Genomic DNA, 11,054 nt, shown 5'->3' with positions numbered 1-11,054 from the left:
CCATTTGTTGTTGTTGTTCAGTCGTTCAGTCGTGTCCGACTCTTCGTGACCCCATGGACCACAGCACGCCAGGCCTTCCTGTCCTGCGCTCTCTCCCGGAGTGTGCTCAAGTCCATATTCATTGCATTGGTGATGCTATCTAGCCATCTCATCCTCTGCCGTCCCCTTCTCCTTTTGCCTTCAGTCTTTCCCAGCATCAAGGTCTTTTCCAGAGAGTTTTCGCATTAGGTGGCCAAAATATTTGAGCTTCAGCTTCATTATCTGTCCTTCCAATGAGCACTCAGGGTTGATTTCCTTTAGGATTGACTGATTTGACCTCCTAGCAGTCCAGGGGACTCCTAAGAGTCTTCTCCAGCACCACAGTTCGAAAGCATCAATTCTTCGACGTTCAGCCTTCCTTATAGTCCAGCTCTCACAGCCATACATTGTTGTTGTTACTCCTCAGTCGTTCAGTCGTGTCCGACTCTTCGTGACCCCATGGACCATAGCACGCCAGGCCTTCCTGTCCTGCACTCTCTCCCGGAGCGTGCTCAAGTCCATATTCATTGCATCAGTGATGCTATCTAGCCATCTCATCCTCTGCCGTCCCCTTCTCCTTTTGCCTTCAGTCTTTCCCAGCATCAGGGTCTTTTCCAGAGAGTTTTCTCTTCGCGTTAGGTGGCCAAAATATTTGAGCTTCGGCTTCCTGCCCATGTTCCCCTGCAATTGGTGTACACAGGCATACTGCCTCTGATACTGGAGGTTGCATAGAGCCATCCGGACTAGTAGCCACCGATAGATGGCCTTCTCCTACATGAATTTGCCTAACCCACTTTAAAAACTATCCGACTTGGTGGCCATCACTACGTCCTGTGGAAGCGAATTCCATAGTTTATCTATGCACTGTTCTGTTTAGGATGTTCAGGATCCTTCCCAGTCGTTTCACAAAAAGGGGTCCAGTTTCTCCTTCCCAGGATTCTCTCCTGTTTGGGTATTGTTGATTCCGCAACACAGTTCCTTTAGCTTCATAAAGCATTATGGGCTTGAGAATGCATCTCTCCTTACAGACCATCTTGAGTTCATGAGACTCTCAAGCTAAAACATGATTAGGATTGGGCTGCTTATACTCACAACAGCTCCATCCGGTTGGCTTGTTGTTGTGATCCACATTTATAGATGGGGGATGTAGGCTGCCAAATGGCCAAAGAAAGATGCAACTGATCTCGGAAGCTAAGCAGGATCAAGCCTGGTTAGTACTTGGATGGGACACCTCCTGGGAATACTGGGTGCTGTAGGCTTCCTGCATTCAGCAGGGGGGTGGATTGGATGGTCTTGCAGACCCCTTCCAACCCTTCTATTCTGATTCTAGTCACCAAGTGATGGAGATAATACGTTTTCCCAGCTAATATGTGCACAGCAAAATGGTGTTAGAGGCGCAGGACAGAAATTTAGTATTTTAAAAGTTGGTAATCTTTTTTGAGGGGGCTGAAAGAAATCACTTGACAAAGGAGACCCAGTTAGTATGTTGCCGAGTAGAGTTTTGAATCCTAACTTTCAGGAGCAAAATATATGCAACACCTTACGCATGGGAATCTATGTCCTTTAATGGACAGAAAGTTGACCTTCAGCCTCCGGAACTGGCTTCAGATCCCTGTTCGCCGACGGAGTGAAAAGATGGCCGTGGGCAAATCCCTCCCTCCCTCCCAGGTTCTGCTTCCCATTGGCAAAGGACAGATAAGAGCAATCATTTGTTTCACAAGATAGTTGTGAGGAGAAGCAAAATAAAAATGATAAAGCACTTTATACACATAATATTATTTAACGATGATGACAAAGAGGTTTCTAAAATGCAACAACAGCTTACAAACCCAAGAATGCACTTATCTCAGTGCAGTTGGCACAGATTACATCCCCATCCCAAGATCTCTTACCTGTTCACATATTCCAACCTCTTTACACTTTTTGTTCTCTCTTAGCCTTGTCATGTGTTCCAATTATCACTCATTCTCAGACATAAATTATTTCCTGATGATTTGAGAATCTATGGTTGCAACTGGTTGGTAGGGAGTGGGGACTTGTTATCTTCCGAGATAGCAGTTACAATGAAATAACTCTCTGATATGCAGCTCCCAGCCGAACGGTGGGTGTGGTAACCCACTGTAGAAATATCTTGCATTGCAGTTCAGGGTGGGAATTGGATTTCTACAACCTAAGAACCGCAACCCATTTGAGCATGGCCAATGTAGCCCATGGCAAACACACAGTAGTAATAGCTAGCCTTAAACTGCCTGACCAGTCAGTAGCTTTTCCTTTCCCGTTGGAGCTTTAGCTCTTCAGGCTGGGAGACATTGATTAAACTGAGCAATGCATGCTGATTAGGTTGCCCTTTCATTGAAGAAAGCAGCATTTCATCTTATTTGGCTACAGAGCCATATGAACACATATGGTTTGTCTTAAAGCGGGGGGGGCGGGTATTTATATTTGTTCTGGCTGTGTTACGTCCTGGAAATGAAGCTTCTGGTTTGGTTCGCCTAAACATTTGCAAATAAACAGATTTTCAGACAGCCACTATAATTCTCCTGTGGTACGTGCACAGCATCCATGTTCAGGGCCACACAGCATCCGTGTTCAGGGCTGCACATCATGAGCAGTGGAAAGCAGAGGGAGACATGCATGGATACTAGCAACCACAATCTGCGTGTATGTGGATGGTGTGAACAGGGGCCACCAGGTGCACAGAGAGAGTGTGTTGTGCGCCTGCGTCCTCTGCATTCGCAAAGAATGAAACTGTCCAGTACATTTGCTGCTTTCCCCGCCCTCCCATTCCTACATCCTGAGTATATCTGCAGTGTTACAGCACAAACCCCTGAGGAGCTGTGAGTAGTATCACTGACGGAAACTGCTATTGCTGGCTCTGCTTCCTCAGCTCAGCTCAGCCCAGCCCTAAGCTCTGAACCTGTACACTGCAGCTGAAGCTATGGGCATGTCTGAAGAGGAGGACAATTCCACCAGCCGCAAAGGTAATAATAGGGAAAGTAGTGTCCGGATCCCAGTGGCCATCCTGTTTAGTGGGGTGTAAGGCAGACGTGGCCCTTCCTAGGTGGGCATTGCGTGAAGCATGTCTCCCATCTGTGTGGATCTCCCTCTTCCCTCTCTGCCCCTTGGGGAGTGAGAAGTCCCTGCCCTTCTGACACCTTCTTGGTAAGAAAAGCACTTCTAAAACGCCTTGTCCGCTACACCTGTGCTGAGACTTCAGATTATTTTCTGGATTTGGGGGTTATGGAGGAAGGGGGGGGTCACAGAGGGAGCCATAACAACTGTCATTTCTGGAAAGAAACTTGTCCTGCAAGGCCTAAAGAGGGCAAAGCAGTCTTAGGGAAAACCAGCAGCTAAAAAAAGACAGGGCCAGATTGTAAATCTGGGGGTGCATGCGTGCGGTTCTGTGGCACAGCAGGGCAGACACTAGCCACTGACTGTGAGAAACAACTGCTCAGGACCCTCAAATTCTGGAGGGTCTATTGGGTAGGGCCTGATTTCGGCCTGCCAGAACAGAGAGTTCCATTTTATTGATTTTTCTAGGGCAGGGGTAGGCAACCTTGTGCCCTTCAGAAGTTTTTTATTACAACTGCCATATGCCCTAGCCAGCATGGGCAACGGTCAAGGATTATGGTAGTTCAGTCTAAAACATCTGGAGGACACCTTACCCCTGTTCTAGTGTTTACAATACAGCAGTCGGGGACCAAGAGTCAACAGGTCTCAGTGGCTTTAATGAAAGGCCCCTGTGAAAAAAATGACGATAATCTTTTAAACCTAACATCTCTGGGCATTTATTCCCAGCCTCTTCTTTGAGAAACGCATAACAGACCGACTGGGAAATTTTGCTGAGCAATTTGATGGAACAGGCCAAGGTAGGAACAGGTCTGTCATCACTGAGGGCCATACAGTAGTTGCTTAACATTTTTACTGTGTGGTGCACGTAGTCACATTTATTTATTTAAATATATTTTTAGGCCCCTTCCAGGGCAGAAGCCCTCCCAAGGCGGCATAGGGAGGCGTTGGCTGTCTGCAGCATCTTATCACAAGGTTAAACCTGGTTTTACCACACCTTCACTTCTCTGGCTGCAGCAGGGTAATAATGTTGGGCTTATCTACAGGGTAGGAGGTTACAAACGTCCACTGACTCCTGCCACGGTTAGGCTCCAGACAATAAACATTTAAATAACTGATGTGTGTCTTCCAGTCATCCAAATTCACCTTAGGCCTGCTGTATATGAAACAGAACAGCCACTGTTTAGCAAATTCCCTAACTGCCCTGCGTCACACGTAGAAAACTAGCATGAAATCTGAAAAATCTGACCACAGGTGGATTGTGGTTTGAAAGGGAAATGTATATTTTCAAGTTAATTTTTCATTTTTTTCTTTTCAAATACCTGAAGGAGCGCCTCTCCATATACAAGGGAAGCTCTTCTTCAAGTTACTCTTGCTGGGGGAAACACACTATTAAGGGGGAAAGCCTATTCTGTCATGGTGCTTGAATTGTGGCATAACTTCCCCACAGAGGTATGACTGCCACTGACATTTGGGTCTTCTGGGCACCAGGTCAAAATTGCTTTTTTTCTTACACAGGCACTTTAAGTTGGGTTATATTGGTTCATCTGTTCTATTGTTTTTTCTGCTTCTCACTTGTTTTCTTAAGAGTGCTATGTTTTATTGTATACTCTATTTTTGTATGAGTAGCCTCGGTTATGGTCTTTGCACACCACCTTGTTATCCACAGGGACGAAGGACGGTTTAAAAATATTTGTAATAAATAGAATTACACGAGTTCAAAGCTACCAGACTCTCATTTTATTTTTTTTCACTTAACATAAAACAAACTCATTTCCCTTTGTCAACTGCTGGAGGATATGCCTGAGGCCTAGTTCTCACAAAAAGCAGGTTTGGTACTCATCAGCTTGTGTCTGTACCACTTAAGGCTGCAGATAGGAACTCCCTCATGAAAAAAAAATTAGAGATAGAAAACTAGCAGGACAAAGAGAGGACTAGGTTAGAATCCTTCTCCTGCCATCTAGTTCTGTATGTGCAGGGATTTTTATTGATTGACTGATTGGAAGATCATTGTATCATGTAAGTCCATCTGTAGCCTGCAGTGCTACTATCCAGACTCTATTTCATAACCTCACCTGCAGCTTAGGAGAACTACAGTCTCTCTTATTTACAGGGGCGAGGGAATAGCTGTCACACTCCAGCCTCTCTCCTAGGATGCACACCCCAACTCTCTTTCCTGTGCAGCCAGCATGCCTACTCCTTCCCACACTGGACCATTGTTTCTTCCAGCACCAGAAACTGCCCCTCCATCAAAATGCTGATGGCTTCAGCCCCACCTCTCCTAGGGTTATTCAGGCCCAGGCAGGCGGTCACATCCTGTTTCCTTCCTGCATCCTAGGGAAGCAGCTGAGATGGAAGAGATATTCCTGTCTAGTTAAAGACACAATGGTTTTCTGTCTTAGATGGGGAATGGCCAGAAGTGGAGAAGGCTGAAAAGTTAGCAAGAGGAGCCACCTTAAAATGGGCATCCGGGGTGTTTTACCAACCAGACAAACTGGAGGGTCTCCGGCAGTATCGGATCCGGGAAATCCAGCGCAACAGCTCCATTCAATCCCGCATAAAGGTGGGTGGCCATGGCAAGAAACGTCTCCTGGAACCTCTAGGCTTGGCTCTGCCTAAATGTTTAAAAACATAATCCTTTTCTGTTAATGTTTATTCCTGTGCTCCAAATACCTTTCTTTCTTTCTTTCTTTCTTTCTTTCTTTCTTTCTTTCTTTCCCTTCAGTAAAAATTGTGGGTTTTTTTGGACCAACAAAGTTTTCATAAAAAAACTTGGACCAACAAAGTTTTCATAAAAAGAAAATACAAAAACAATTAAAATAGAAAAACAAAACAGATCCAAACAGGCATAATAACACAGAAACTAGAAGTCAGTAAGATCTCTATAAATCCAGATTTAAATAATAATTAAAAAATCAATAGGACTCAAATATATCCAAAAGACTTGAGAAAATAGGAATGTATTTACCTGGCACCAGACAACCAATAATGTTGGCACCAGGCAAACTTCTCTGGGGAGAGCATTCCATGTGGCACTACCACTGAGAGGGCCATCTCCCTGGTAGCCAAGTCACCACAGCTTAGAGCAGGGGCGCAGAACTTCAGGCTCAGGGGACAAAACTGGCCCTCTAGGGCTCCCAATCTGGACCTTCAGGATTTCCCAGGAGACCATGCCCCCTTCCTCTGGTCCCACCCCCTTTCCCCCAACCACCAATCATTGGGGGTTTTCCTGGCTTTGGAGCAGTTTTCCCTGTTCTAGAAGGTTGAAATGCCTCTCTTAAGGCATAGTTACAGGCAGGAAGAGCTTTAAGCTTTGGCCCTGCCTCTTTTGCCGTTGGTCCTGTCCCCTTTGCCTTCAGCCCTGCTCACCACTAGAATGTGGCCCCTGGGAGCTCTGAAAATGAATTGGGGTCTCAGACTGAAAGAAGTTCCCTGCCCTAGGCCCAGTGCTCCTCCACATGACTCTCCGTGGGCATGAAAGTCTTTGTGAGGGGGCCTGGTCTAGATGTCTTCCTCTGAGGCTGGCATCTACCAGATCAGGGCCTGTTTGGTACTGGCACCTTTGTTTATAGAACACATTCCCCGATGAAGTCCAAAGCTAGACTGGATCACAACACACACAACAATGCCACAAATGCCCCAGTGGCACAGCCAGCAAGAACCCAGTCCCCAGGCACGCCTACAAGCAGTGGTTCAGATCTCCTTATGCTACTCAAAAGCACAACACACCCTAAGGGAAGGATGGAGAGCCCACACAACACAGCACCCACATAGCTACCTGGGCAAGGGGCCTACACAGAGCACAAACAGCCCTCCTGGGACAACGGTTCAAACCTTACACAGGGAGGCAAAGGCTTTTTTGCCACGCAGGCATAAGGAGGGGTCAGGACATGTGACAAGGGCAGGCAAAGACAAGGCCAGCCCTACCGTTAGGCGGAGTGAGGTAGTCACCTCAGGTGGCAAATGCTGGGAAGGAGCAGCATGGTATTGGAGGAGAAAGCTGTGGGCCATGCAGCCTGCTCTGTGTCTGCTAAGCTAGCCTGCTGCCTTCAGGTTCCATGGAGGATGCTGTTCCCTACCCCGGATTGAAGTAAGATTCAACTCCAGTCCTGTTGGCTTTTGTACATGGAATAGGAGGGCTGCCATCTTATTCTTCACCTCAGGCAGCAAAATGTCTCGGGTCCACCCTGGTCACAGACCCACACTGATACCAGCAGGCTTCTGTAGCTCACTGCACAGGCCACAGGGTTGGGAAGCAGCAGACAGGAATTTGGGCCCACTAGGGAAAAGGAATCAATATGGCCCCACTCAACTTTTTCATGACTAGGGGCGGAAAACAGTCATGTCAGGGGCAAGAGACAGGAAACTCCCAAGACTTGAGCCTGCTCCATAAGCTCCACAAAACAGTTCCCTAACCACTACGTCACAGCAGCAGACAGGAATCAGACACATTGCGCGGTGTCTCCTCCTCTCCGCTCCCCACCCCACACTCTCCAGGCTCAACATCTATCATAAATGCCAGGAAAGGAGAAGTAGGATTGCAGGAGGAGCCCAAGCTGGGTGGAACAGCTTACATTTTACCTGCAGGGAGTCCCAGATTCGAATCCTGGATACAACCCCACAGTAGGAAAGATGGAAAGGGCCCGCCCACACACATACTCCTGCACACCTGAGCCAATTGGAAGGAATGCTACACAGACCAATACAACTTCTGTCCTACACGGGACATCCAGCAGTTTTGGTGTGCAACCCACCCTTGGCAACTAATGTGACCATGCCCTCCTCCTATTGTCCTCGGTAGGCCAGCCCTGCCAGGTAGTATTCTAGCAGAATTCTTTGCTCTTCCAGCTCCTCATCCCTTATTATTTCAGTTGGTCTATTACACAGCAAAGGAAAAAGAAGATGCTGGCAGAAACAACATATAATATCAATCAATCAGTGTGCAATAAGCAGTACTTTCAGAACAACAATCTACCTATGAGTCATCTACTTATTTATTTATTTATTTATTTACAACATTTGCATACCGCTCCACATCCAAACAGATTCCAGAGCAGGGAACAACAAGAGATAAAATGAACAAAAGATAAAAAGAATGAAACATGATATTAAAAATATTCTTTTAAAAAAACACAGAGTGCCGATAAAACCAAGGCTGGTTATCCAAGGAAGGCTTCCTGGAAAAGAGCTGTTTTCAGGAGGCACCAAAAGCAACCCACTGTTACTGCCTGCCTGACCTCCAGAGGCAGGGAGTTCCATAGGAAGGGGGCCACCACACTGAAGGCTCTTCTCCGGGTAGGCTCCAGTCAGGCCATAGGTCCATGTGGAACCACAAGGAGCATGCCCTCCGATGATCTCAGTGACCAGGCAGGTTGGTAAGGGAGAAGGCGCTCTCTCAGGTATCCTGGTCCCAAATAGTTTAGGGCTTTTACATAGATATCAAAGGGATGCCAAGCTCTCACAAACGCTTCCAGTTTTCTTTTACTCGTAACTGTTAGCGTCTGATGGGTCTATTTTTTTTTAATGTGTTCCATGCCTTAGCCAACCATTGGACTTCTGTTGGAAGACCACTAGAATGCCATTTACTGGCAAGTACTGTGTTAGTAGCCATCAAGAAGTATATGACAAGAGCCCTACCGCAAGAGATTATCAACTCAAAGTTGTCTTATACAGGCTCATTGTTGGGTCTTTCGGGTATCTGTCGTTCAGCGCATAGTTGAATTATGAAATTTGCCACAAGACACAGTGATGGCCACCAACTTAAATGGCTTTAAAAGTGGGTTAGACAAATTCATGGAGGATATGGCTTTCAATTCCTGGCTAGTCATGGTTGCGATACACTACCTCGAGGATCGGTGGGGAACAACAGCAGGAGTGGGCTATTGCCCTCATGTCCCGATTATGGGCCTCCCATTGGTGCATCTGGTGGGCCAATGGGGGAAACAGGATACTGGACTGGATGGGTCTTTAGTCTGATCAAGCAGGGATGGATTTTATTAAAGCTGAACAGAATGAGCTTCCAGAAAACTCAAACTTTATCACTACCCCAACATAAATGAACATAAGAACATAAGAAGAGCCATGCTGGGTCAGATGAAGGGTCCATCTAGTCCTGCATTCTGTTAACACATTGGCCAACCAGCTACCCATGGGAAACCTACATGCAGGACATGAGTACAACAGCACCCACGCAACCAAGTTTCCCAGCAACTAGTTACTGCCTTTGATACTGGAGGTAGCGTATAGCCATCAGGAATAGTAGCCTTTGATAGCGTTATTCTCCATGAATTTGTCTAATCCCCTACTGAAGCCATCCAAATTGGTGGCCATCACTACATCTTGTGCAAGTGAATTCCACAGTTAACTATGCGCTGTGTGAATTACTTCCTTTAGGTACCTTTCTGGCCACGCTCTTTCCATCACTTATCTGTGTCTTTTTGGAGTATGTGTTAAAGCAGACCGGTCCTTAAGCCCCACTGATTGAAGTAGCTACTTCTTTGATTTGATTTGCTTTGTACCCCACCTTTCTACCAAGAAGAACTGCACTCAAGGCAGCTTACAATCATAAATGAAATTTGATTAAAGCAATAATAAGATGCATTGCAACACAATGAAAAACGCAACAGTATCAAAATAAAAACAACATGTGACCCAACAGACTCGCTATACCCATGTCTGGCTCTGCAGTCCTGAATTTGATAAAAGAAGGTTCAGGGAGATCCAGATGCAAGTCTTGCACACTGCTGGCTGTGAAATGTCCATGTTCTCTTTGCCACTGTATCATTTTGCTTTCCCTCTCCTTAGTCAACTGTACAGTCCTACCTGGAAGGTGTGAGCTTGGGCCTGGAGCAGCTACATTCAGCCATGGCAGATGCTCACTGTGGGCAGCAAGAGCTGGAGAGCGTACAACAGGACTTGGAGTCCAGCACCAACTCTTTTCAGAGCCTTCAGCGGCTGCGGGAGGTGGCAGTGGAGCATGCTCAGCTGGGTGCGGTTGTCCAGATGTTGCCCCAGCTTTTCTCAGGTGAGAGATCAATGGCAAGGCCTCTTTGACTTCTGATTCCAAGGTGGGATTCAGAAGTCCATTGTTTGCGAGCACGTTGTGACAGACATCCGTAGGTGGGGAGGGCCCATAGCTCAGGGGCAGAACATTTGCTTTGCATGCAGAAGATCCCAGGTTCAATCCTGGCATTTCCAGGAAGGGCTGGAAAAATTCCTGCCTGAAACCCTGGAGAGCTGCTGCCAGTCAGTGCGGACAATACAGGGCTAGATGGACCCATGGTCTGACCTCAGTATATGTCAGCTTGGTTTTCTGACATGGAGAGATCGCAATGAAGATAACTTCGTGCTGGAGAAATGGCTGTTTGAATCACCTCCCAGAGCAGGACATCAAGCTTACAGGTTCAACCTTTAAGGTTCTATTTTGTTTTTTTATGAGAATGCTGTGGGGCGGGGGGTGTCTATCAACCACAGCCAGACACAAAATGGTGATACAGGAGGCAGAGTCTATTATTTACTGTACCTCATGAACCATACACTGGGATACATACAAATCTACATGTGAGTTAGAGAGCAGAGATGGTAACACGTTGTTCTAAAACTGGCCAGTAGAACTGAACAAAAAACTGGTCCAAAGCAACCAACTGGTACTCCTATTTTCCAGATGAGGAAGACTGAGGCTGAGAGATAAGTGGTTAGCATAAGGCCAACCATGGCAGATTCTTGAAATTTATCCCCTTGACTGCCTGAGAGGTCATTCCAGGAATCATTCCCATTCCTTGTCTGGGGTTTGGAACCTCATGTAAGGATCACCTGGGTTAGGTACACCAGGAATCCAGAGTCCCTTCCGTTGTGTTCAGAACCGTGGAGATGGCAATGGGGAAACCACGTTGATGAGGATCTCAGTCATGGTAGTAGCGTTTAGCTTTGGACTGTGCTGGAATTACAAACAGCCTATAGCTACTGAC

The 11,054-nt window shown here is 46.6% G+C and overlaps 1 protein-coding gene across 1 annotated transcript in view; it reads left to right on the top strand.

Annotated features, from left to right (window-relative positions):
- The first annotated feature begins 2,824 nt into the window (after window positions 1-2,824).
- EXOC3L1 (exocyst complex component 3 like 1) overlaps window positions 2,825-11,054 on the top strand; it is a 30,292-nt gene continuing 22,062 nt past the window's right edge. The window contains exons 1-3 of the mRNA XM_084812434.1: window positions 2,825-2,999; window positions 5,490-5,650; window positions 9,892-10,111. Of these exons, the coding sequence (XP_084668560.1) occupies window positions 2,957-2,999; window positions 5,490-5,650; window positions 9,892-10,111 (424 nt within the window). The 5' untranslated portion in view covers window positions 2,825-2,956. The remainder of the gene's footprint in view (window positions 3,000-5,489; window positions 5,651-9,891; window positions 10,112-11,054) is intronic.

Source organism: Heloderma suspectum, chromosome 8 (assembly GCF_057233095.1).
Source record: "Heloderma suspectum isolate Gila_16-S chromosome 8, 16-S_ref, whole genome shotgun sequence".
NCBI classification, from domain to species: domain Eukaryota; kingdom Metazoa; phylum Chordata; class Lepidosauria; order Squamata; family Helodermatidae; genus Heloderma; species Heloderma suspectum.
This window is presented reverse-complemented; position numbering and strand designations above follow the sequence as displayed.